The sequence below is a fragment of the Mytilus galloprovincialis genome, chromosome 9 (assembly GCF_965363235.1).
Source record: "Mytilus galloprovincialis chromosome 9, xbMytGall1.hap1.1, whole genome shotgun sequence".
Classification (NCBI taxonomy): Eukaryota; Metazoa; Mollusca; class Bivalvia; order Mytilida; family Mytilidae; genus Mytilus; species Mytilus galloprovincialis.
The window spans coordinates 59,336,550-59,364,462 of record NC_134846.1 but is presented as its reverse complement, the minus strand read 5'-3'; the positions used below and the strand labels follow the sequence as shown (position 1 = coordinate 59,364,462).

At 31.7% G+C, this 27,913-nt stretch overlaps 2 protein-coding genes across 4 annotated transcripts in view; one reads left to right on the top strand and one right to left on the bottom strand.

Annotated features, from left to right (window-relative positions):
• The window catches only part of LOC143045447 (vacuolar fusion protein CCZ1 homolog), a 20,167-nt gene extending 5,042 nt beyond the window's left edge, over positions 1-15,125 (bottom strand). For both annotated transcript variants that reach the window (XM_076217952.1, XM_076217953.1), the window contains exons 1-9: positions 14,749-15,125; positions 14,053-14,150; positions 13,135-13,225; positions 12,266-12,388; positions 11,399-11,488; positions 10,480-10,655; positions 9,541-9,681; positions 2,738-2,883; positions 101-215 (exon numbers count right to left, since the gene is read on the bottom strand). In XM_076217952.1, coding sequence (XP_076074067.1) covers positions 101-215; positions 2,738-2,883; positions 9,541-9,681; positions 10,480-10,655; positions 11,399-11,488; positions 12,266-12,388; positions 13,135-13,225; positions 14,053-14,150; positions 14,749-14,985 — 1,217 coding nt within the window. In that variant the 5' untranslated portion in view covers positions 14,986-15,125. The remainder of the gene's footprint in view (positions 1-100; positions 216-2,737; positions 2,884-9,540; positions 9,682-10,479; positions 10,656-11,398; positions 11,489-12,265; positions 12,389-13,134; positions 13,226-14,052; positions 14,151-14,748) is intronic.
• Positions 15,124-27,913, top strand: LOC143045448 (short-chain dehydrogenase/reductase family 9C member 7-like). 2 transcript variants are annotated; one of them, XM_076217955.1, is made up of 7 exons: positions 15,124-15,190; positions 16,913-17,181; positions 17,820-18,017; positions 20,401-20,553; positions 21,182-21,375; positions 24,003-24,239; positions 27,596-27,913. In XM_076217955.1, the coding sequence occupies exons 2-7, from the start codon at positions 16,941-16,943 to the stop codon at positions 27,698-27,700; spliced, it is 1,128 nt and encodes a 375-aa protein (XP_076074070.1). In that variant the 5' UTR covers positions 15,124-15,190; positions 16,913-16,940; the 3' UTR covers positions 27,701-27,913. The 2 variants fall into 2 exon arrangements, with proteins under 2 accessions (XP_076074070.1, XP_076074069.1); XM_076217954.1 differs by having other exon boundaries at positions 15,150-15,209.

Here is a 27,913-nt window from a genome sequence, read left to right as displayed (position 1 = left end):
AATACCAAATATATATCTCACTCTCTTTTTCCAACATTGAAATTTAAAAATCATTAATTTTCTGTTGTATAACTGTAACTTATATACAAGAAAACTATACCTGACAGATAGTCGCTTAGAGTATTGTTCACCAATGTCTGATGCTAAATTTGTTAACTGTGGTCCCAAGAAAACATCTAACTTCTGACAGAGGTCAAAATTCAATGCTGTTGCAACTGATAAAATGAAAATATACAATATATAAGTTAAACGTTAATGACACAGTATTTCTGAAATTAACTACATCATGTTTGTGTTATTTGGTTGACTAAGTTACTAAAACTCTATACACTGATAACATTTCATATGTTTACAAATACATGATCTACCGTATACCAGTCTAGTTCCACTAGAATTGATATGAAACATAAAGTAAAATAATCCAGAATATTTTTTTTTAAATAAGGAATGACTGTAATATTTTTTCTGTCTATGAAGAAATAACATAAACTAGAGGCTCTAAAGAGCCTGTGTCGCTCACCTTGGTCTATGTGAATATTAAACAAAGGAAGCAGATGGATTCATGACAAAATTGTGTTTTGGTGATGGTGATGTGTTTGTACGTCTTACTTTACTGAACATTCTTGCTGCTTACAGTTATCTCTATCTATAATGAACTTGGCCCAGTAGTTTCAGTGGAAAATGTTAGTAAAAATTTACAAATTTTATAAAAATTGTTAAAAATTGACTATAAAGTACAATAACTCCTTAGGGGGTCAATTGACCATTTCAGTCATTTTGACTTATTTGTAAATCTTACTTTGCTGTACATTATTGCTGTTTAAAGTTTATCTCTATCTATAATAATATTCAAGATAATAACCCAAAACAGTAAAATTTCCTTAAAATTACCAATTTAGGGGCAGCAACCCAACAACGGGTTGTCCAATTCATCTGAAAATTTCAGGGCAGATAGATTTTGACCTGATAAACAATTCTATCCATGTCAGATTTGCTCTAAATGCTTTGGTTTTTGAGTTATAAGCCAAAAACTGCATTTTACTCCTATGTTCTATTTTTAGTCATGGCGGCCATCTTGGTTGGATGGCGGTTTCACTGGACAAATTTTTTAAACTAGATACCCCAAAGATGATTGTGGCCAAGTTTGGATAAATTTGGCCCAGTAGTTTCAGAGGAGAAGATTTTTGTAAAAGATTACAAAATTTTACGAAAAACTTGTAAAAAATTACTAGAAAGGGTAATAACTCCTCAAGGGGTCAATTGACCATTTTGGTCATGTTGACTTATTTGTAGATCTTACTTTGCTGACCATTATTGCTGTTTACAGTTTATCTCTATCTATAATAATATTCAAGATAATAACCATATAACGGCAAAATTTCCTTAAAATTGCCAATTCAGGGGCAGCAACCCAACAAACGGTTGTCCGATTCGTCTGAAAATTTCAGGGCAGATAGATCTTGAATTAATTAACAATTTAACCCTGTCAGATTTGCTCTAAATGCTTTGGTTTTTGAGTTATAAGCCAAAAACTGCATTTTACCCCTATGTTCTATTTTTAGCCATGGCGGCCATCTTGGTTGGTTGGCTGGGTCACCGAACACATGTTTTAAACTAGATACCCCAATGATGATTGTGACCAAGTTTGGTTAAATTTGGCCCAGTAGTTTCAGAGGAGAAGATTTTTGTAAAAGTTAACGACGACGGACGACGAGGCAGGACGACGACGGACGACGGACGCCAAGTGATGAGAAAAGCTCACTTGGCCCTTCGGGCCAGGTGAGCTAAAAATGTGGTGCACACTGAATAACTTGCATAGCGGGTTATTTTACAGTCATTTCTTATAATTTAATTCTAAATTCCATTTTAAACCGGAGTAAACTATAAAAAAAGTTGATGACGTCACCGTCGCATGATAAAATTATGTCTATGGGCTGATAAACATAACAACGTCAGCCAATCAGAAGACGTGTTACATCCAAAATTAAATTATTGTAAAAAAATATATGACAAGCATTGTGCTTATCCTATTCCACAAAAAAAAAACCAGAAACCAAGCCTTATGCTTTGGGTAAGGGTGATGATTGGTACCTATCAAAATGTGTAAACCAGCTGCAATTGTTTGCACCTGTCCTTAGTCAGGAACCTGATGTTCAGTTGACAGTAATCGCTTTTTGTTGGTGTGGTTCATAAGTGTTTCTTGTTTCTTGTTTCTTATATAGGTTACTCTGTTGTTTTCCTGTTTGAATGGTTGTTCAATGGTTATTTTTGGGGCCCTTTATAGCTTACTGTTCAGTGTGAGCCAAGGCTCTGTGCTGAAGACCGTACTTTAACCTATAATGGATTTTCTTTTAAATATTGTGACTTGGATGGAGAGTTGTCTCATTGGCATCTGCTTATATCTTCTTTCTGAATATGCATGTTCATGAGATAATTCTAAATACTGACTTTTGTTTCCTTTTTTTAGTATGAGGTTATCTAATTGGTAGCTGAACTGCAGGTTTGTCATTGTGTTTTTACAACATATTATCTAGATAGTGTTTTGTAGTTGTTTCGATACCTACTTTTTTTTAAAAGGAATCAGGCGATGATGGCTTGTGTTGTCTATAGTACTGTCCAATAAGTTTGATATTTCCAGTTATCTTTTGAATGTTTTATTCAAATATTAAACATAATGCTCACAATTTACATTTGTCAATTAACAAATGATTCAAAATATAAATAACAGCAAACTTACCATTAATTAACATACAAACACTGGCATTGTGTGCTCTGTACACCAGTAAATAACATTCTTCATTCTCCTCAGAGGTATTTAAGTATACTCGAGGTATTTTACCAATATTTTGGTCATCTTTTATATCTGGAGGACCTGTTATAAACCTGGAAATTTTAATTAAAAAAATGCCATCACATTATTACACTTATCTTTTTTCAATATATACTGTTGTTTTAAATAAAATTAAAAAAAAAAAAATTGGAAAAATTTGAAAAGGATAAAACTGTAAAATGTCCTAAATTTTTATTTACTGCCAATATTGATTTGCAACATTTAAGCAACCACCACTGAGGGCTTTAAACAACTCTAACCATAAAAGTTTAACATGTTTGGAAAAAAAAATATAACACCATAAATCTATCCTTTCTTGCAAAACAAATGTAATTATTCATGTCTTAAAGGGAAAATTCGCGATTTTTTACTTATGGTTTAAATATGTTCATTATGACATAATATATATATTCACAAAGTTTTATCACTATATGTGCAGTAATAAAGGAGAAATTCAATAATTAATGAAAAAATATTAACAACTTCCTGTAGGTCGTGACGTTTTCTCCTGGTTTTTGCATGCCGGGATTTAAAATACAATCATTAAAAGTCTTGGTTTTTAATCATATTTTAACGTAATCGTAAGCGCGCCGATGACTTATGCTTTATCTAATAACCAGCCAATAATAAGAAGATAAAACGCACAGACGTGCAATTGTACACATTCATGAGATACATTTTCTATGTTAAACGTATATATTCGAATTGTTTTTTTAGATAACACAAAAAGTTATAAATTTATTGTTAATTAATGCACTTTCGGACTGATAAGGTGAACAAATTAAAGTACAATAATCTGTATAGACAATATGTTGGTGTACTCTTATTGACCTTTTACTGTCTCTGCTATGACTAGGTTTATACGATGTGTGTATTCACGGTTCTGTGGCAATACTCGTAGATGGCTTGTTGAAAGGTAAATTGTTATTTGCACTTCGGTATTTAACCACGCCTCTAGGGCACACCTTGCCAGGTGTGACTGTCTATTCGGATCAGTGAATTATAAAACAAGGGAGCATTTAATACACACATTTAAAATACATATTCAAGTTGGTGACAAACGAAAATAGATCGCCGTGGAATTATTTAATTATATTTGGTGCTCTTATTTATTTGAATTCAAATAAATTAATTTACTAAGAAATAAAAAAAAATTTGGTTAAAGACGGGAAACTTAATTCATGTGTCAGAATGAAATGATATACACCTCTTGTCCTTGATTTATGTCTCATAAAAAAGGGGAACTTAGAAATTAGAAATAGCTTTACCAAAGCTTTTTGATTGTCTTTATTAGGCAAACAAGTGTACGAGAACACTTACAATTAGACTTTTGAAACCCATGTATTAATTAATATCTGAAACTATCTGAAGATAACTCTAACCGAAGCGGAATATAATATGAACGAATAAGAAAAAATACTTTTTTTTTTTAAATCTTTGCACATTTATGATTAATTATTGTTATCTATTGTTCATTTAATTACTTAATTAGTACCTAAAATGTGTCTAACGCTTGGCATTAAATCTCTGTGTGGTAGGAAACGATTATTACATATAGATTATATTATTTGGATGAGGGTTTAAGCTAGCCTATAAAAACACATTAATTAGTTAACATACATTCGAGACCAAAGGATATTAACTTTGATAATTCAATTAACTTTTACTCACATATTTTTCTCTTATGATTTGTGCGTGCTTGTTTCTATAGGACAGTGTACATATGGTTCAAAAATTAATCATAAAATCATAACTAAAAATGTCTTGTTCAGAGAATGATAGTACTAACAGTGGTTCCAGTCCGTCAAGAGAGGCAGATTTTGACGAGTATGGTCAATTAATTATTTGGGTTCGCTCTAGAGCCAGAGTATACCGAAGAAGAGCTCCATAAAATGGAAGCTGCAGAAAGTTCCCCGGCGAAATCAAGATATCCTTAGCAACCCTCGCCAGTTTAACACAGATTGGTGTTCGTGTACTAAATGCATAGTTATGCCGTTAATGACGGAATGTCTTTGTTGCCACGAATTTACTCTCTTTGATGGTAATATTGAATTGGGTGAATGCATTAGTGACAATATCATTTTCAGAACAGTTTGTCTGAACCCGGTTGTTCTTGAAACCAGCTATATAAGTTTTTTGAGGTACAAGCGCCATAGAGGGAGAGCTCCAGACGTACTAACTCACAGCCAAAGCCGACTAATGGCTTATCGTCAGTTTGTTTGTTGGGTCAGAAAAGGGCAACCACTTGGCAAGAGAAACAGAGTGACTATTCCAGCTTGTGTTGTTTACATTATTAGGGAAGCATTTCCGTCACAAGATGGTGTTTATGAAGGCTTCAGAGAATGTGAAAGTGACACGTCAGACTCGGAATAGTTGTAAAATAGACATATGCTAGATTTGAGGCTCAAAATATTCTTTTGTATATGTATAGATAAAATATATATGTCTGCTTTAATTCTTTCATGTTCACATTTAGTTGAATTATACAATATACTTCTACTATTGTTCACTGTTGAAGGCCATACCGTGACTTGAATAGCTGCTTAAGTCCACTTCATTTGGGTACGTGTCTCCCAAGAAAACAAACCACAACTTCTTATTTAATCAAATGGCTTATCTTTTTGCGAAAGTTTGGTATGCAAAAGTACAAAGTTATAAATGGGTGTCTTGCAATATCGAAGTGATAATCTATTTGTCAGATCTCTTATATCTTTTGACGAAATCAAACCATCATGGTATATTCTGCATTTGTATAGACCGAAGTGTACTAAATGATATTCATATTATACATGTTAAATGAATGAACAAATATTAAACCTATCTTTTTATTGTTTTCCGCCAATGTCTGCTCATCGCCAGAAATAAAGTTTCTCGCACGAAAAAAATGGTATTAATTCCAGAGTCAAAATTTAAAGAACTTATTTTCCATGTTTTCTGGTATGTACCGCGAAAGAGAATTGACCTAACAAAATAATTGCTATCTTAGGCTGTTAGTAACACATGTAGAGCAGTGGGTCGTTGTTGGACATATAAATCTTAGAAAGTGTATCATCTGTTAAATTTGCAGGTCACTGAAAGGGGATGTCCCATACGGAAGCTGGTGTTGAGGATGATTTTTTTTTATATCCAGTGACACATATTACATGCGTATTCTTGAACGTTTGATATATCATTTACTCTCAAATTGCAAAAATGAAAACTTCCACTTGTATTTATAGTATTTGTATTTTTATCCATCTGATGAGTTAAGCCTTTTTCAACTGATTTGTATAGTTCGTTCATATGTTGTACTGTGACACCACTGTCCAAGGTTATGGCAGGGTTGGGATCCCACTAACGTGTTTAACACGCCACATTATCTATGTATGTGCCTGTTCCAAGTCAGTGGTCTGTAATTCAGTGGTTGTCGTTTGTTGATGTGTTACCTATTTGTTTTTCGTTCATTTTCTCTTAAATAAATTAGGCTGTTTTTTAAAATTTTTTCGTTTGAATTGTTTTACATTGTCAATTAGCTGACTTTGCGGTAGGGGCTTTGCTTGTATTGGATGGTCGTACGGTGCAATTATATAATTTAATCCATCCAAAGCGATCTTTATTTAACTATTTAGGAATTAATGTTCTTATCAAAATATTTTAAATCTCACAACGCATGAATACTTCAGCTATTTAAAAAAAAAAGATATTTTAAAAAATTGACAGGAAATTTAAGGATCTTCTTGGAATGGAATCGAAAAATTACGAATAGATATTCTTTTCAAGTATGAAAAACGTCAACCAAATTTATTCATAATCTTTAGCTATTTGACCAACGATTTTTAAAAACAAAAGACAATGAATTTAATGTCATCTTTCCCTATTTTTGAATGTAATGATAAGTCTGTTCAACTGGCAAGAATACCCCTAAAGCGGACAAGCAGTTTATTCTTTAAATTGCTGTCAATGAATATCAAGAAAGAAAATAAATCCCGAAATTGATTTGAAACTTTAATACTCAATAGTTTTCCTAGAAAATATTCACATCCCTTGGGGGTTATTAGTGTACGTCCAGTTGCATATATATTACATGAATGTCGGAACAATTGTGATGACGAGTTTCTTCCTTTATTCGAGAACAATCTAATGGATATGTTCCAGACCATATGAGTATTTGGACCGTACGCGTACGGTCCGGACCGTATACGTATACTCGTACGGTCCGACCATACGCGTACGGTCGGACCGTATGAGTATACGCGTACGGTCCAGCTGAGCAGACATGTTTTGGGATCATATGGGTTAAATTTAAACAAACATTTATCAAAATCTTTATTTTTAGTTATACAAATTGTTATTATTACAAATAGATGAATAAAGTGAATAAGCGAACAATTGACATTAAATATTTGTTTAATTGTATATCTGAATCCTATTTTGTTACTCTGGACCAAGGTGACACTTGCTACAAATATACCACAAAGAACGTCATATTTTTTCTTTTACATTAACATGATTTGTTCATGCATGTTCCTTTGTCTTTTTTTGTAAAGTTCCTAAATATTCTATAACAATTGTCTCCCCACATTATGTTTACTTCCGATAACATCAATTTCAATGAGCATAATGGGCTGCATGCAGTTAACGAATTACTGACATTGCTAAACACAGGAGATTAACAGATTAAATAAGCGTGATTATTTTAAATAGTTAAAATAATAAGTTTTTATTTCCATTACTATTGAACTTTTTATATTAATTTGAGACATAAGTTCTGTTGATCTGTTATATACATTCGTATCTAATAAACTTGACTAACTTCTTAATATTAATCAGACCGTACGCGTACGGTCCAAATACTCATACGGTCTGGAACAGATATATAAATCTGTGATTTTACTATGTTCATAACTTCGATGAACTAAAGCAAGTTATATATCGACCTGTATTTAAATCAAATTGGTTCTCTTCTTCTTCTTCTTCTTTTGGTATACAATAGTCTATCGAATTTGTTGATTACATACGTTTTATCATAATTGATATTTATTGAACACATTTTGAATTACAAAGTTAATTGCTTCATATAAAATAGGTCAAGAAAAAACAAAAAAAATATTTAAAAAAATTAGTGTAGTCTTGTTCAAAGAAAAATAATCTCAAAACTGAATTGTGACTTTTTGTCCTGTGACTTTTTGTCCGTGACTTTTTGTCTGTGACTTTTTGTCCTGTGACTTTCTGTCCTACATTCGGTATTCTGTTGGCATACGTGGACTAGTCTATTTACAAAACTTTTACCCCAATTTACACAAAATGTATGTTTCTTTCTTATGTTCAATGTATACATGTATATATTTTAAATTGCGCTATAGTTCCGTAACTTTCTATCCAGGCGTACAAACGAATCGTCGACAAGTGCGTACATTTTTTAAATCAATATTTCTGGTATGTTCCAATCTGTCCTTTACTATTGACAACGAGTATATATTACATTTTCCCAAATTAACCCTTGGAAAAAATATGTAAATAGATTTTTCTTTCTTCAAATCTTTTTTTTTTGGGGTATTATTTATATTTTTATAAATAATATTCTTTACACCAGAAATGTTATTTATAAACAAGCGTATGAGTTAAGTAATGACTAGTATATTATATCACTTTCGGACATGCAAGACAGAGATGTATATTATACACCTGATAGTTCAAAATGGAAAGTTATAAGTTATCGGCCGTGTACACTGATCAATACCTACAGAAGTGAAACGATGCATGAACTTGCAAGCCCGACAGGAAATCGCTTGAATACCTGGACGTGTCACCTCACATCCCTCACAATACCTTTGGGAGTAATACCTTTAGCCATGCTGGTGATCAGATGAGGGAAGATCCAAATTTATTTGAATAAAGTTTATTACTTTAAAGAATTATGAACGAATTAGATTTTCGAAAACAATTTTCACGGAACACTTATTTAAGATTTGAACTTTGACTTTTTAACTAATTCCAATATTAACAGTTTAAAAATAACAGATTATGATTATTTAAAAAAAATAAGAACATTTTCCGTATCAAGTTAGTAGTCAGATAAAACAACCGTACGATTGACAAGATATCGACAAGCAATTACGACTACATCGGTTACTGTAGTTTTGGTCCTTTGTGGTTTATAGACATATCGTGATTTTTAATCGTAGAAGATGACAAAATGGCGGAAAGCAGAGAATTGATACTCAAAATTTAAAATCGATGGTGATCTCTTATCTAGCGGAATAAAACTTTAATATCTATAAATTTGAGAATTTTTATACAGAATGGACATAATATCAATTTTTGATTTTTTTGCGAAGTTTCCCTTTAATATTGATTTGAAAGAATCAGTCTGGATACATCCATTTACAAGCAAACAAAATATCATTATTGTAAGCTCATTCAAATATAATTTCTATCACAATAACAAACAGCTAAAAAAAAATGTCTATGGAATATAAGACAGTTACTTTTTTTAATAAAAATTCTGTCAATGTACATAATGTTATTAAGATTTTGTTTTAATTGTCCCCTTTTGAACCTTTCAATACTATGTTTTACATATTTTGTTTCACTAATCTGCAGTTTCAAGCCAATCAAAAAGTATCACTTAAAAATTGTTTAATATACTTGAATTTGAACATATGTTCATACATGTAAAATGTATTAGCAATTACTGTATCGGGTAATTTGATTGGTGCTATTTTACGTACTTTCCGTAATGGACGCTTCCTTGAACTCTGGCTGGTGACGTTGTTGTACTACCTAAGAGTTCTTGCTCTAAATGAGTTGGAAACAGACTCGTAGTTAGATATTTGTACATGATCCTCATATCTTCTTGCTCTAACCCACTCCTGCAATGCAACAATTACGATTATTTTGAGCAATAAAAGATAAAACTAATAAGTTGATCCTGTGATTCAATAGATAATTTGGAGAGTTCAAATCTTATGATAGGTAACATTATCTATATTCAACATTTGAGTTATTCTTCTATTACAGAGTTTGATTGTGGCTGCCAAAATGGAGGTCATTGTCACATGGTCACTGGAGAATGCATCTGTAATTATGATATGTTTTTTATTGGCATTGTTTATAGAATATGTATGCACTGTGCTCTCTCTATCTAGTGGATAGTACAAAAAAATACTTTTTTAATTTTTTTATTCATTGAATAAAATATGGTCATATGTGCAATATAAGAGGATGTAGCAATGAAATATCAGAACTGGGAAGTATGAATACTCGGACATGTCCACTCCGGACATTGATTTAAAAATTGTGTTAATTGGAACGGAAAAGACTGGGAGTCAAAGCAAGCAGTATAACCTGGTTCATTATCCTTTATAATTTGTTAAAATGATAATCTTTATAACAGATTTTTTTTCTGAATTTGGTCCGAATGTTTGCATTGATTTTTAAACCCATTTATTTTAAATGAAATGTACATTTCTTTCATATGTTGTTCTTACCAGGCTAACTGATCGTTGTATAGAAAAGCTGTATATTTAACTTACCAGACTAACTAATCGTTGTATAGAAAAGCTGTATATTTAACTTACCAGACTAACTAATCGTTGTATAGAAAAGCTGTATATCTAACTTACCAGACGAACTGATCAATGTATAGAAAAGCTGCATATTTAACTTACCAGACTAACTGATCATTGTATAGAAAAGCTGTATATTTAACAGCTGAGAACTTCGCTTCTAACAGGTTGATGAAACACTGGACTCTGAGGAATGTGTTCTTGTCCAATGGCATGAAATGGATTCCACAAAATATATCTAATATATCACAGAACTGAGGTTTTAATGTTTGTAGATACTGAAACAAAGAAGAGGTACAAATACTTCTGTGGATTCTTTATTTTCATAGATACCAATTTCGTGGATTGAGGAAAAAGGGTATACTGTGGATTCATTATTATTTGTTGGATACCAATTATCGTTGGTTTTGTGGGTACAGTTGAATTGTCAACGAATTATAAATTTTATACAGAGATTTATAACTAAACCACAAATTGAAAGATCCACAAATACGCAAGTTTTCCTCAATCCACAAACACAGATACCCACAAAAGTAAATGAATCCACAGTAACAAATATACGAACTCAAAGGCAAATACAAATTTTTTTACATAATAAAGGTTTTCGTCACGAAATAAATGTGGTCAAAGATCTAACAAATCTATTGCACAATACTGTGCAATTGAAGAATTCTTCTTGAATCTTTTCAAAATTTGAAATTTGAAAAAAAAAAGGAATCCCTTAAAAAAATTGTAAACCCCCCCCCCCCCCCCCAACTTACTGAAACCCCCCTTTAACTAATAACCCTTAAACTCAATCCCATCCTTTCCTTTGTAGTATGAAACCTTGTAGTACAATTTCAGAGAGATCCATACACTTAATGTGTCGTATAATAATAAAATGATTTATTTTAGAAAGTTCTTTGAAAAAGATGTTTCTAACCCTTATATTTCATTTCACTAGGGAATTTCCATAGATGCAATGCATTACAAGTGCAAACATGGAGAAAAAAATATCATCTATCATGACTGCATTACTTACCCTACTGTAGAAATGTTCTAATCTCTGTTTAAGGCATTGTACATCATTGCTGTTTTTGGATAAAATGTGTGTAAATGTTCCATTAAAAAGCTGAAATAATAACATGGATATAAACATATTGGGCATTTATCTTTATAAGCAAGGTTTTATCTGCAATTTTCAAGGACAAAGGAATCTATTCATTTTCAATCAAATAAACTTTATAACTAATTATTTCCCTAGAATCCATATTAATAGGGTCAATATCCCACATAAATATTTTTTGCCAGAATATAGTCACTACTTTCCTGTATGCTATACCATATAAGTGTTCTCACTAAGGGTTTTTTGAAGGAGAGTCCTAGGACTCATAATTTTTGGCTTTGGCTAGTCCAAACAGTCAGAATTTGAAATTTTATTGTTGCATAATTTATCATTTCAGTCTCAATGATAAATTAAAGCAATAAATACCCTACCACATTCTGTCTGTTGAATGTTAGTCTGCTTTGTATCTATCTGATAAGTTAAGCCCTTTTCAACTTATTTTTATAGTTTCATGTTGTACTGTTACACCACTGTCTCAGGTTTGAGGAATGGTGGGGCACCAACAAACTGGTTTTACCCGGCCATTTTCTGTATGTGCTTGTCCCATGTTATGAGCCTGTAATTCAGTGTTTGTTGTTCGTTGTTTCTTGATGTACATCATATTTGTTTTTTCTTCATTGTTTTGCACATAAATCAGGGTGTTAGTTTTTTCATTTGAATTGTTTTACATTTGTTATTTCCAGGCCTTTTATAGCTGTAAGGACAATTAGACTAAGATTTATTGAAGAACAACAAAACTTGTTTAAATCATGATTATTTATGAACGTTTAAACTAATACATACATGAAACATTCTGTAAGCCTGTTTAAGTAACGCTTCATACACACAATCTTGTACATCTTCTTCCCTGTATTCAACTATAGGCTGTCCGTCCTTTGTCTTCTCTGTAAAGGGTACACTTACTGTCTGCAATAAAATCACAGGATTAATATATATCTAATATGGTACACTAAGTTATTACATACTGTTGATTAAATAATAAATGTTCGTGGGTTCCAATTTTCAACAATTAAGGGACGACATAAAAAAATCAATGAAGGATAAAAAACTTAATTCAAATAGTTTGGGGATGGAGGGGTCAAAATTGCTGCAAGTTTTGTTTAATTGACATTGATTTTATAAATATCCTTTTTGGTCAATCAATTTTTCCCAAATTAAGTTAAAAGAGGGAGTAGGGGGGTCAGTAAAAAAACTATATGAATTAAGTTTTTTATCCTACATAGAACTTTTGATGTCGTCCCTAAGGAAAACTTCATGTTGGTTGATATTTAAGTTTTTAGTTTTGCATGCGTACATAAATAACATTTCATTCCTGGCTCGCCTGTACCAACAAAATCCTTGAAAATTGGTATCAAACCCACAATAATGAAACTACAGTACTAGGTTGATATTGCACAATAATGAAACTACAGTACTAGGTTGATATTGCACAATAATGAAACTACAGTACTAGGTTGATATTGCACAATAATGAAACTACAGTACTAGGTTGATATTGCACAATAATGAAACTACAGTACTAGGTTGATATTGCAAAAAACCACAAGAATTAATGTATCATTTTTCTACACAGAATAAAGAAAGAAATGAGTTATCTGCAGAAAAAAATATTTATTGAAATTTCTTAAACATAGTACATTTCTTTATTTTACCATGATTATCCAGAAATCTTTCTCTGGTTCTAAATATGTCTGTCTTGTCTTTTGTGTATGTAAACTTTGACATGGTTTATCAGAAAATGTTCTACAAATATATAAATAATACATTTTATTCAATATAAGATATATTAGATAGATTTTTGTTTCATGTACATGTATTTCAATTATTGTGTATGAAATGTTATACTCTCCTATGACAAATCAGCCTTTTCCAACTATATGTATTAATTCAATTGTATAGACTGTGTCTTTTGACAATTTTTTGTAGGACAGCCACTACCCTAGAATTTTCCCATTCATTAAAGATTTTTCTTTTTAACAAAGTTAAATATATGTATTAACATGTTGACCTCAAATTCAAATGTTGTCTTCTTTGTTGAGGAAGCAAAACATACATGCTTTGGTAAGGATCTGATTTATAGGTCAAAAGATTTTGTCAGGAAACAAACCTTTTCCCAGATTTGTTTCCTTCTTAGTGGAAATTACAAGACTAACTTTGGTCAAGATTAGATGTAGGGTTTAGAGGACTATATCAATGGCAAACACTTAAAATGCACCTAAATTTCAGTCTTTCAATCACTGCTGTGATCTTTATCTTGGTCAAGTGACCCCATTCTATCACTTACCCTTTGACCTAGTGATACCAAAATCAAAATCAATAGAGAACTTCTTCCACCTATTGGGAATCAACAGAGAACTTCTTCATCCTAATGGAAATTCAAGAAAAAGTTTGTTCAAGGTATTGGATAAGGGTCAAAAGTTGTATGGTAATCAAACATGTAGGTCTGATCATCATTCTTCAATATTTAACCTAATCACATTTTTTTAAGTAGACAAGACATGTAAAGATGTAGGCCTACATGTATATTTACTTCAGATACTTTAAAGGAGAACAATTCAAAATGTACTTACTCAGTGAACTTGCAGATAGCTTCACATAGCCCTATTTGTTTGATCTTAGTATCTATATGGTCATTCTTAGGATAGTAATACATGATCTTTTTCTCTTCCTGAAATAAACATTTTAGCATTATGAAAAAGTTCTGTTTGACAATGTATGTTTGAGTGGCAATTCTTGACATTATATTTTTTTTTATCTAAGAAATCATTGCCATGGTTTCAAAATAAAACATGGAAAATTTAACTTTTAGTGTTGATAAACTGAGAAAGTCAAATATGTAGAACACACTCTACATCTAAATGCGAAATTTTAAAGTTTATAGTTTATAACAAGTCTGAAATGTTGCATTAACATAGTGTATTCAAATTATATAAATAATGTATACCAAGAAATCAAAATGAAATAGAATAAGGGTGAACAGATACTAGGGTGAACTTGAAGTGGGTGAAGAGTGAGTTGTTAATGTCTGTGTCATTTTGGTCTCCTGTGGACTGCAGTTGTCTTTGACAATCATACCACATCTTCTTTTTTTATATGCCCAGGTTTTATTCTCAATATTGGTACATATATTCTGCACATTTCATTTTTGTTTTTTATAAGAAGGTATTACAAATCATGGGGAGTCTAAGCTAAGAATATGAATTATTAAAAGAGCGTTTATTCTTAAATAACCAAGGCATAATACCTTGTACTTTGTATAAACTTACTTCACCCTCTCTTGGTCCATATTCTGAATTGAATACAAAGAAATTAATCAGGCTTATTCCTCCTTTAACAGCCATGCTTTTGTTATGATTTGGTGTGCTGTTATGTTTTATCTCTTGGTCGCTTGATTGTCTACTAGTTGGCCTTTGACTATACTTAGTAAAAATGTTTGACAACTTATCACTGTTGCAACAACATGAAGTGGAATTTTCTTGTTTCTCGTTAAAATATTCATGCATTAATTAATGCAGGGTTGTGATCCAGAAAATACAATTGTCAAACTCATTAATGCTTCCGATGAAAGTCATTTTCTAGCCTAGCAGACTTCAAAGTTTGATAGTTTACTCCTACTTCACAACTCTACTTTCGATTGAACAGGAAGTCCTTTTCTAGTCTATTTCCGGCTACTTTCACTTTGTATGGTTCGATATTGAGGACGATAGGGTGATTATTTTGTAAAAATGTAAAGTATTTACATAACTATAAAAAACACAACAAACCTTCCCACCTGGAGAAGTTTTAATGCATGGCAGGAACTAGATAATTAAATTTTATAATGTCACGATACCCAAATTGCACATATTTTATAGCAAAAATAGCAGTGGATACAGTATCTTACAAGATTTCCTACATTTTTTGTCCTAGGCCGAGTTCACTTGAAACTCTTCAATCGACTTCAGAGTTAATCGATTATCACGTGAAGGCACTAGAGTTGATATTCGGAACAACTCTAAGTAACTCTAGTTAAAGGCCCTGACCAAGCATAAAAAAATCAAATATTCTCATTGGTTTGACGTCATTCAAGAGTTTCTTGAGTTTAACCCGGGCTCAATGAGGGTTGGAACTAGGGTATAAGGGGTTAACTCGAGTGGTTCAAGTAAAATTGTATTGTTGAAACCCGAGTAAGTAAAGTTAACTCGAGAATTTCAAGTGAACTCGGCCTCAGAGACTAAACAATTTGTATTTTTATGATTTGATACTATGCACGTCTTTCAACATATATAAAGATATTTAGATATACACAAAACATTCACAGTATTTAACAGATGAAGTGTTTACTGAAAAAAGCAAAATATACGGAAATGTCGCCATGAGACATCATTTAAACGTCATTTTTTTTAAATTTAAAACAAAAACAATATGTTACAAGTATCCCTTTCTTAAAAAATAACACTAAACATGGAATAATATCCAATTGTTCTAAATAATGAAAAAATAAAACAAAACATTTGTTATTCTATTTTTAATGATGTAAATTTAAGCATGGATGCAATTTGGGTACTCCTCATTACGGAATCATGAATAGTTTGGAGGTCAATTCAAACCCATTTTCTATGACTCAATATGGATTAAAAATCAAATAGGTGTACTTTCATAATAAAGAAGGATACAGCTACACAATAAACACAGAGTGGACATTATTGTCTTGATCATAAAAAAATGTAGGAGAAAAAACTGTCAAAATAGGTGCAATTTGGGTACCGTCACGTTATGCATTTTATGTTTCAGAAAATTATAATCTTTTATGGATTTTGCTCTTCAGTTTTTTCATTCCTGCAAAGGTGGAAAAATACACTAAGTTTGGGAAAAGTTTGAGAATCTCCCTTCATATAATCAAAGTTGTATGTAGTATTGATTTAAATGTCAATAGATGGACAATAGACATTGCAAACAATAGGTGATTTAAACTGTGTAACTGAGTTGACTGTTTTGAATGAAATTTGTGTGTTTGTTTATTTTGCTATCTTCTGCAGACTGTAAAAAAAGGCACATCAAAATCCAGGTAAAAGTTTTAATTTTCTGAAACATAGACTACTTATAACTTTTATATATCTAGGTCCTACCATGCTTTAAAACGTTCCTAGATGCATCAGTTTGTCTGTATTCATAGTGGATTTTGTGGTGTGAACGCAGCCATTTTCAATTCCTTTTGATGAACCTTTACAATATTCATTAAAATGTATAACAAATGGACAAACATGACTGTTGGTACACCTACAAAATTACTCTGTGCTGTGCAGTGCAGTTGGAATTTTTTTTAGCTTTCGCTAATTAATGCTAGTTATTCAAAAATTAAATACATTGTGTGCTTCAGTAAGATTAAACAGATCAATTCTAAGAAAACTCATTCTGCAGTTGTTAAATATGTGTATTGTTTAATTACAGAGAGCAGTATAAACTATAAGCTATCAGAATGGACAGCATAAGAAGTTACTTAGGAATGGGAATCAAGAAGTTTATAGGATTCCAGGCATTTGAACTGACTTATCTTGCAGTATTGGCAGTGCTACCATTCATTGTAGTCCAACCATTCATAGCCAAAACAATACTGTTTGTGGCTTTTCTCATTATACTAAATGTAGTGTATCAGAAACTTACCTTCAGACGAATAAACACAGAGGAAAAATATGTCTTTATAACTGGTTGTGATACAGGTAATAATGTAATAGGAAAACAAACATGACAAGGGATATATGGGATATCCATCCATGACACAAAACTAGTGCATGAACTTCAAAAAACCACACAAATAAACTCAGGAAACAGCACTGTTATTGCTGTTTTTCGTCTTAAAGTCAAAGTGAGGCCTTCAATGCAGAGCAAAAGAAGATGGATTGATAGTGTCTGGTTATTGACTTTTCAAACTTAAGTAATATCAGGTAGATTTGGACCATACATGTATTTAATTATAATAATTCTTATGGTAATATGGTATAACATACAATTTTAGTGCATTGGATTAAATGACAATTTTAATGATATTCACACTGAAAAGTGGGTCGTCTAATATAGGCGGAACAGTACAGACTAAAGTAAAGTAAAAGTAATTATGATCAATTGCTTAATAATGTGCCTTAGGAACATTAAAATTGTTACTGATGAAAAATAACATTTAAACCAAATTCAAAAGATACTATAAATTACTGTGTGTATTTGTCCTCTTCATGTTAGTAAATAAGGGGAACTCAAAAGTGGTGTCATGAAGTTAATCCGAACTTTCAGGATTTGGTTGTTATTTTATAGCATTGAGAATTGAGTTTTTATCTTTTATCTTGTAACTTTATCTTAAAAGGTTTTGGGAATGCTGTGGCTCGTCGTTTATCAGGAGAAGGATTGTCCGTGTTTGCTGGGTGTTATAATCCAGATGGAAAAGGAGCCAGTCAACTTAGATCAGAGTACAGTAGTATACAGATTCTAAAACTAGATATAACAGATGATAATTCTGTTGACCAGGCTTTTGCTGAGATAGAGAAGAAAGTCAAAGATAAAGGTATTTACATGTATATATATGACAAATTGATATCAGCATCATTCGCAGAAATAGGAAGACACAATGCCAAAAAATATTTGAACAGAATTTCAATGGTGAAGTTAAAGTTAGAACTGTTTATGGTCTGTCAAACTTTAATTACATGTAGCAAATTGATGTTCATTCCTTAGAAATTTCGGGTGCAATGATAAATGATACTCTTAGTATCAGTCTTTTATTTAAGCCAAATCAAATAATTAATAGACAATTCAAATATTAAGCTGCATAAATAACAGAAAAGAAAAATGATGGGTTTGAAATGTTACATGTACATGTGTGTTTTGTTGAATACCTGTAAGTGGATTAATTCTTCCTCAATAAATTACTATGCATTTGTATCTGTGATAAAATGAGGTAAATTTTTAACCAATTTATGACAACTATATCCCTGTTGTAAATATTATCTTGTTACTAATGGAACTTATATACTTTCATTGTTTTCTTTATAGATGTCATTGCAAATTTTCATATAAAACTATAAACTCTAACTTTATGTTTTACTACCAGGTTGTATAAAATTGAGAATGGAAATGGGGAATGTGCCAAAGAGACAACAACCCGACCATAGAAAAAAAAAAAAAAAAACAACAGCAGAAGGTCACCAACAGGTCTTCAATGTAGCGAGAAATTCCCGCACCCGGAGGCATCCTTCAACTGGCCCCTAAACAAATATATACTAGTTCAGTGATAATGAACGCCATACTAATTTCCAAATTGTACACAAGAAACTAAAATTAAAATAATACAAGACTAACAAAGGCCAGAGGCTCCTGACTTGGGACAGGCGCAAAAATGCGGCGGGGTTAAACATGTTTGTGAGATCTCAACCCTCCCCTATACCTCTAGCCAATGTAGAAAAGTAAACGCATAACAATACGCACATTAAAATTCAGTTCAAGAGAAGTCAGAGTCTGATGTCAGAAGATGTAACCAAAGAAAATAAACAAAATGACAATAATACATAAATAACAACAGACTACTAGCAGTTAACTGACATGCCAGCTCCAGACTTCAATTAAACTGACTGAAAGATTATGATTTCATCATATGAACATCAGGCACAATCCTTCCCATTAGGGGTTTAGTATCATACCATCATAACATATATGAGAAGAACATAACCCGTGTCATGCCAACAACTGGTTTTTGAATAAATGTATTTAGTTTCGATGCAAAGACCCTATAAGTGAATCAATATTAACGCTAAAATATGCAATCTTTAATGACCTGACAACAGTATCGTAACTATATCCCTTCTTAATAAGTCTATTCAAAGGTTTTGTTAGTTTTTGAGGTGAATACTGACACCTTTGTGCTTTATAAAGAATATATATTTTTGTTGAGCCTTTGACTTTTGTCAAAAAAGCGAGACATAGCGATCCTAAATTCTGTCGGTGTTGGCGGCGGCAGTGGTGGCCGCCACAGTGGTGGCCACAAATATTCACTCTGTAGTTAAAGATTCCTGTTTTTCCGTATTTTACTTATAAATGGACATAGTTTTTCTGCCAGGAAACATTCCAAACATTACATTCACTCTCAGTCTGCACCAAAAACTTTTTCAACTACTAGTCCGAAGACCAATATTCTGACATTTTTCTTATTTGGCCAGACAAAGTTTTGCAAAAACTTACTAGTCCGAATGAAATTTTACTAGTCTGGGGCATCGGACTAGTGGCTAACCGTGCAGACTGCACTCTGTGGTTAAAGTTTTTTAAATTTTAATAACCTCCTTAAACTGGCCTGGGTTTCTACCAAACTTGGACAGAAGCTTTTTTATGATCATAAGATAGTATCCAGAAGTAAATTTTGTGAAAAAAATCCTGTTTTTCCGTATTTTACTTATAAATGGACTTAGTTTTTCTACATTCACTCTGTTATTAAAGTTTTTGAAATTTTAATAACTTTCTCAAACTAGCCTTGATTTGTACCAAACTTGGACAGAAGCTTATTTGTGATCAAAAGCTAGTATCTAGAAGGAAATTTCCTTAAAATTTTGTACCTGTTTTCATGTTTTATTTAAGAATGGACTTAGTTTTTCTTCCAGTTATCATTACATACAGTCTGCAGATAAAGATTTTAAAACATTTATTAGATTCATAAACTATCCTGGATTTTTACCAAACTTGGACAGAAGCTTCTTTCAATGTGAAGATAGTATCGAGGGGATTATTTTATTAATTTTTTCCTCATTTTTGTTGAGCCTGCGATTAAAAGCAAACGTAGGCAAGACACTTGGTTCCGCAGAACCCTTACAAATTTTTCTACAATTTGTTGTATATTATAGTGCAATCTTTTGTATTGTATACAGACTGATGTATATTTTGAGGAATCTGCATTTTAACAGGATTATGGGCCTTGATAAACAATGCTGCTGTGTATGGTGTTGGAGATATAGAGTTCTCTCCCCTAGATGAATATAGACGCCTTGCAGAAGTTAATTTATTTGGTCTAGTCAGAGTTACAAAGAAATTTATACCATTAATTAGAAAATCCAAAGGTAATATACAAATATATAATAATATGTTGGTTTTTTTTATAATATAGAGGTATATAATGTATGAATAGAAGGGAGATAACTAATAGTGAGTTTTGACAATGAGACAGCAACCCAAGAACACAAATACGTTTGTTTGCTATCAATATAGTATGACAGGTTAGATCTATTCTAATATGGATATACAACAGTTTGGTTAGATTAATCTATCAATATAGTATGACAGGTTAGATTTATTCTAATATGGATAAACAACAGTTTGGTTAGATTAATCTAGATTCATGAATACTACTTTAAAGTTTATTAATAGAAATAACCCAATAATGCATGTTTGTTGTCAAAATCTGTCATTAGACTTTTTCAACTTTATTATTTTCTTGTAAAGCAAGACAAAATCATACTTTTAATCTCAGAAGAAAGGTCATTACCAGAGACATATACTATTTTGTATTATATGTCTCTGTCATTACAGAAGGACATTTCTAAATTCAAATCAGTGTTTTAAATTTAAAGGGAACCAGCATATAAACTTGTCTATAGAGACATATGACTACACTACATTAAAACCAGAATGGTATACAATTGATATATGAATTGTTTATACATGTATACATCTTTTATGTTTTTAAAGGTAGAATAGTAAATGTAACCAGTAATAAAGGAAGAATAGGTATACCCAGTAATTCAGCATTCTGTATGACCAAATATGGACAAGAAGGATTTACAGACGCACTCAGAATGGAGATGAAGAAATTTGGTGTGAAAGTGATAACTGTAGAACCTGGTAATTTTACTGGATCCACTGCCATGCTAAGCAAAAATAAGGTTTGTACATTGCTCAATGAAGGAAAATTTTGCATATCAAATTTATCTGAATTAATTGAAATTCAAAGGCAAATCCTCTATTATGTAGAATTGAACATTTTCAATTTTGCATCCATGTTTCAGTATAACTTGTAATTACTTTATCCTGTATTCTTTTCTATTTTAATTTATTCTGTTCTAGAAAAGTAGGGGACCATAATGCTTTCTGATCTGTCGGACTGTCCCTTACCAGATTAAAGATTTAAGTAATGTTATTTTACCATGAAGTAGTGGTCACATAAACATGAAAATGAGTACATATGTTCATTATGTTGTGAACTTTTTATGAAATATGCTAAACTATGTATATGATCCTGATTCACAGTTCACTGAATTTGGCATTGAAATAGTGTGAACAGGGCATCATATTCTTGTTTTACTTTATGCTAGGAAATAGCAACTTTCATGCAAGTACAAAAAAACGGGCCTGCAATAATGCCTTCCAGAAAGAACACAAAATATGTATAAAAAAGCAGGTATATGACTTTAAGCATATTTTGGATAGATATAGGCATTCCCTTTAGTATGTATTTATTTACATATAAGAACAAGATTTAACTACTATTAAAGAGCTTATCATAAACTATTGTAATAAAATATATGAACATAGTGGTATAAACCATTTTTTGAGTGTAAAAAGTTCTTTGGATGTTTTAGATAAATTATGTGCTCTTGATGGTCCTTTTGATGCTGTTAATAGTTTTGATTTTTCTACTCTTTACACTACACTTCCACACTATCTTATTAAAGAAAAGTTTTCCTATTTAATTAAATGGTCGTTTGGTAAAGCTGAATGTAGATATATTTGCTGCTACTCATTTAAAGCCTTCTTCTCTAATGAGAAAGGTAAATATGCTAGATATACTTACTGGAGGTGTGATGAGATGATTGAAGCTGTTAATTTTCTCCTTGATAATATTTATGTACATTTCGGCAACAAAGTTTATCGACAGGTAGGTATCCCCATGGGCACTAATTGTGCCCCTTTAATAGCAGACTTGTTTTTGTACTGTTACGAATCACAGTTCATGACTAAACTCAGTAAAGACCCGTCGAAATTTCATTTAATTGATAAATTCAACAACACTTACCGTTATCTTGATGATATTTTTTCATTAAATAATCAAGAATTTTCTCAATATACTGCGGAAATTTACCCCTAAGAACTTACTTTAAATAAATTTTTTTGGTAATAACTGTCCTTTCCTGGATTTAGATATTTCGGTTTTAAACAGAAACTCCACACTAAAATTTACGACAAAAGAGATGATTTTTCGTTCCCTATTGTTAATTTTCCATTTTTAGATGGTGATGTTCCTTTGGCACCATCTTACGGTGTTTATATTTCACAACTTGTTCACTATGCCCGTGTCTGTTGTGACGTTTTTGATTTAACGAACGCAACCTATGTATTACTGGTAAATTATTAAACCAGGGATATCGTTACCATAAATTACTTAAAACTTTTACTAAATTTTTCCATAGATATAAAGATTTGGTTTTGAAGTTTGGTTGTACCTGTAGAAAACTTATTTCAAACGGGATAGCACATCCCCATTTTTACAGAAATGTTGTTAACCGTGCCCTGAAATTTAGAAATGATCCATGTAAACTTGAATATTGTTTTTATTGGTATAATTATTGATTTTGTTATCAGTAAATTAAAAGCTAACTAAATATTACTTGTATGTTATATGCATATACATATTCATGGATCTACAATCTGTCGATACCTGTAACTTGGCATTGCACAAGGTCATGTTTTTCTCTAACTGTTTATGACGTCTTTACACTAAATCCATTGGATGTTGGATGTGTACGGATTGATAGATTAGTCTTAGTTGCATGATTTTTTTATTAGTTGTTAGTGGCTTTGAAGTAGCTGTCAGATAACTGCGAGTACTCTCAGATCTGTTCATTGTGTCTTTTGGTGTCAGGATGTATAAGTACCGGGTCACATCCACTTGTATTTTTGTCCATCTGATGAGTTAAGCCTTTTTCAACTGATTTTTGATAGTTCGTTCTTATGTTGTACTGTTATACCACTGTCCCAGGTTAGGGGGAGGGTTGGGATCCCGCTAACATGTTTAACCCCGCCACATTATTTATGTATGTGCCTGTCCCAAGTCAGGAGCCTGTAATTCAGTGGTTGTCGTTTGTTTATGTGTTACATATTTGTTTTTCGTTCATTTTTTTTACATAAATAAGGCTGTTAGTTTTTTAGTTTGAATTGTTTTACATTGTCTTATCGGGGCCTTTTATAGCTGACTATGCGGTATGGGCTTTGCTTATTGTTGAAGGCCGTACAGGGACCTATAGTTGTTAATGTCTGTGTCATTTTGGTCTTTTGTGGATAGTTGTCTCATTGGCAATCATACCACATCTTCTTTTTTATATTACAATACAAAATTTGTTTTCTTCATTTTTCTTGTAGTAAGAAATTCCTTATTCCTTGCTAAGAAAAGAGATATATTGTATGGGTTTCCATATAACAGCATAGTACAATATTATAAACTTTAGGATAATTGAATTTATTGTCAAAATGTGAAAAAGTCACTTCTTAATCATGTAATATTTTTGAATTACAGCTACCAACCTATGAGACTGAATTAGAAAAGATGTGGCAGAGAAGTCCACAAGAGGTGAAACAGACGTATGGTAGAACATATGTTGACGGAATGATCAAATCCATAGCAGACTATTCATCCAAGTCCAGTAACTCTATAGCAGCAGTTGTCGATACTATAGAAATGTCGGTTATATCTCAAAACCCAAAACAACGATACCTTGTTGATGGAAGTAGTAGCCTTGTAGATCAAGACAATGTGAGTCAGATATACATTATATAATAATGAAGATGTGGTATGATTGCCAATGCTTAATGACCTCCACAAGAGAACACATGATACATAAACTATCATCTATAGGTCATCGTACAACCTTTAACAATGAGCAAAGCCCATACTGCATAGTCAGCTATAAAAGGCATGGAAATCACAAATGTGAAACAATTCAAATCAGAAAACTAACTGTCTAATTAATGTGAAAAATAAATAGGGAATGGGTCCATATGGATACAGATGATGGATGATGCCTCCGCTAGCATAGAACGTTATAAGGGGATAAACTCAAGAACTGTAAAAGTTTAGCTGACAAAATTTGAACTTAAATTGAGTTTAGTGGTATTAAGCATTATATATACATTTCATTAAATTTAGTTGAGACAAACTAAAGTAAAGAGAACAGAAAAGAAAAAATTCAGCAATTGGTAGTGAAATTGAATCTATTATTACCGACAAAGGAAGATAACTTCAATTTATTTTTTTTTTTACTTGATTGATAGTTTTGAAATTTCAGCAATTTTTCCTCTAGAAGTTTAAAAGTGACGGCACCAAAATTCAAACTTGATCTGTATATTGTAGTAATAAGCATTGTGTATAAGTTTCATAACATTTGGCTGAGGCAAACAACGAAAAATATAGCAATTTTTATACGACCGCAAAAATTGAATATTTTTTGGTCGTATATTGGTATCACGTTGGCTTTGTAGGTGTCGTCGTCATCGTTGTCATCGTCATCCGAAGACATTTGGTTTTCACACTCTAACTTTAGGAAAAGTAAAATCTATGAAATTTAAACACAAGCTTTATGACCATAAAAGGAAGGTTGGGATTTATTTTGGGTGTTTTGGTCCCAACAGTTTCGGAATTAGGGGCCAAAAAGGGCCCCAAATAAGCATTTTTCTTGGTTTTCGCACAATAACTTAATTATAAGTAAACAGAAATCTATGAAAATTAGACTTAAGGTCTATGACCACAAGAGGAAGGTTGGGATTGATTTTGGGAGTTTTAGTCCCAACAGTTTAGGAATTAGGGGCCAAAAACAGGTCCCAAATAAGCATTTTTCTTGGTTTTTGCACAATAACTTTAGAATTAGTTAATGGAAATCTATGAAATTTTAACACAAGGTTTATGACCAATAAAGGAAGGTTTTTATTGATTTTGGGAGTTTTGGTCCCAACGAATTAGCGGCCAAAATTAAACTTTGTTTGATTTCATCAAAAAATGAATTATTGGGGTTCTTTGATATGCCAAATCTAACCGTGTATTCAGATTCTTAATTTTTGGTCCTGTTTTCAAATTGGTCTACATTAAGGTCCAAAGGGTCCAAACTTAGCTTGATTTTAACAAAAACTGATTTCTTGGAGTTCTTTGATATGCTGAATATAAACATGTACTTAGATTTTTGATTATGGGCCCAGTTTTCAAGTTGATCCAAATCAGGGTCCAAAATTATTATCTTAAAGTATTGTGCAATAGCAAGAAATTTTCAATTGCACTGTATTGTGCAATAGCAAGAAATCTTCAATTGCACAGTATTGTGCAAAAGCAAGAAATTTTCAATTGCACAGTATTGCGCAATAGCAAGAACAGTTTTTATGAAATATTCTTTGAAAATTGGAGTTATCTTTCTTTGTCCAGAATAGTAGTTGAATCAACTTAATTCATTGTTTTATACAATAAACAATGTATATTCACTTTTACCACCAACTAATAAATTAAAAGAATCTTTACCATTCAGTGATAACAAGCACTTTTTTTACATTTTAATATTTTATGATGTATTTAAATGAGTAGTTATTGTTGCAAACTCCATTAGAAATTTGAATTGAGATCAGTTTTGGAATAAGGGAAAGGGGGATGTGAAAAAAAATTGAGGGGGGGGGGGGCTCAATTTTTCTCATTTCATATTTCATAAATAAAAAGAAAATTTCTTCAAACATTTTTTTGAGAGGATTAATATTCAACTGCATAGTTGATTGCTCAAAGGCAAAAATTTGTTTTTAAGTTCATTAGACTACATTCATTCTGTGTCAGAAACCTATGCTGTGTCAACTATTTAATCACAATCCAAATTTAGAGCTGAATCCAGCTTGAATGTTGTGTCCATACTTGCCCCAACTGTTCAGGGTTCAATCTCTGCGGTTGTATAAAGCTCCGCCCTGCGGAACATCTGGTTCCATTTGTAAAGGGGCATAACTCTAAAACGGTAATAGTGACCGCACCAAAATTCAAACCTGATCTGTATTTAGTGGTAATAAGCTAGCACTGTGTATAAGTTTCATAACATTTGTTTGAGCCTTGAGGCAAACTAAAGTTAGAGAACGGAAACTAACTTTTGTACATATATCACATACAGACAGACAAGGGTAAAACTAAATGCCCCCTTAATGCCCCCTCTGCTACATCGGGGGCATACATAACCTATGAACAAAAAACAAATATATGTAACACAGCAAAATATGAAGTAATTTATCTAAAATATAAGTATAAAGCACAATACACAATACAACAAAAATAACGCCAGTTAATTGGCCAAACAAAATTGGATACATAGAGCAACACGAAATTAATAGGAATCCCCATTGTTCATCTGTTCATATGATTGTACTTTTTGCCTAAAACTATATACTGCTTGTTTTAATTTGAATTATCATCATACTTTTAGACATCACATTGACTTTGAACAAAGAACAACATTAAAAGTGCTGATCCTTTGCTTTCCATTACATCAAGTTGCACATGTATTTTAATTTTATCTTTAAATCATGACATATTTCTACAAACAGAACAAAGTCAATCAGTAGAAAAAATATTTTTTGTCTCACCTTCAATAAAATTTTCAAAAAGTAGGTAAATAGATGTCATATGACATATTCCTTTCATGGCTTTAACAAATTTTAAAAGATTTCAACTATAGGTCAGTTCACATTTTGTAGCAGTTAATTTGTGTTTCTCTGTTATCCATTTCTACTAACACTGATAATTTGTTGCACATGTGAATTTCAAAAGATATAGGGTATATGTCAATGACACACCACAATAAAACAGAAACAATGAAACCGTTCAGGAATTTATGTTAAACAAGTCTCTACTATTACCCTAGTAGTGATTTCCCATCTTAGAAGAAATAGAAAATAAACTTTAACATTATTCCTCGGTTTATCCTTCATGATGGCAATAATTCAAAACTGTTTGTGAATTTTTCTCAATTGATATGCCAGCTCTTGTCATAGTTTGTTATTTTTAATTTACAAAATTGTTGTTTGAATGCCATAGCTTTCTATGGTACTAATTGGTTATTGTGCTTTTTATACTTTTTTTTGTATATATACTTTCAGCTTTTGATTCGACTTGGAAATGTTTTACCAGAACGTGTCATAGATTTCATTGTGGATAGAGCTTACAGTTCTGATAAGTTACTTCCAAAAGAAAAATCTGCCTAGTAACAGTCATTAGTGTAAAGGACAATCTGTCTCCTAAGAAAAATGACATGGACTTTATTTTTCATTTGCCACAATGATGAAGGCCAACTTGTCAATAGTCATATTTTAAAAATTTTCAATAATTATATTTTAAAGTTTTTCCTAATTTGTGTTTCATAGTGATTTATACATTTTGTAATTGTATTTATTTATTAAAAAATTTCTACTAATGCC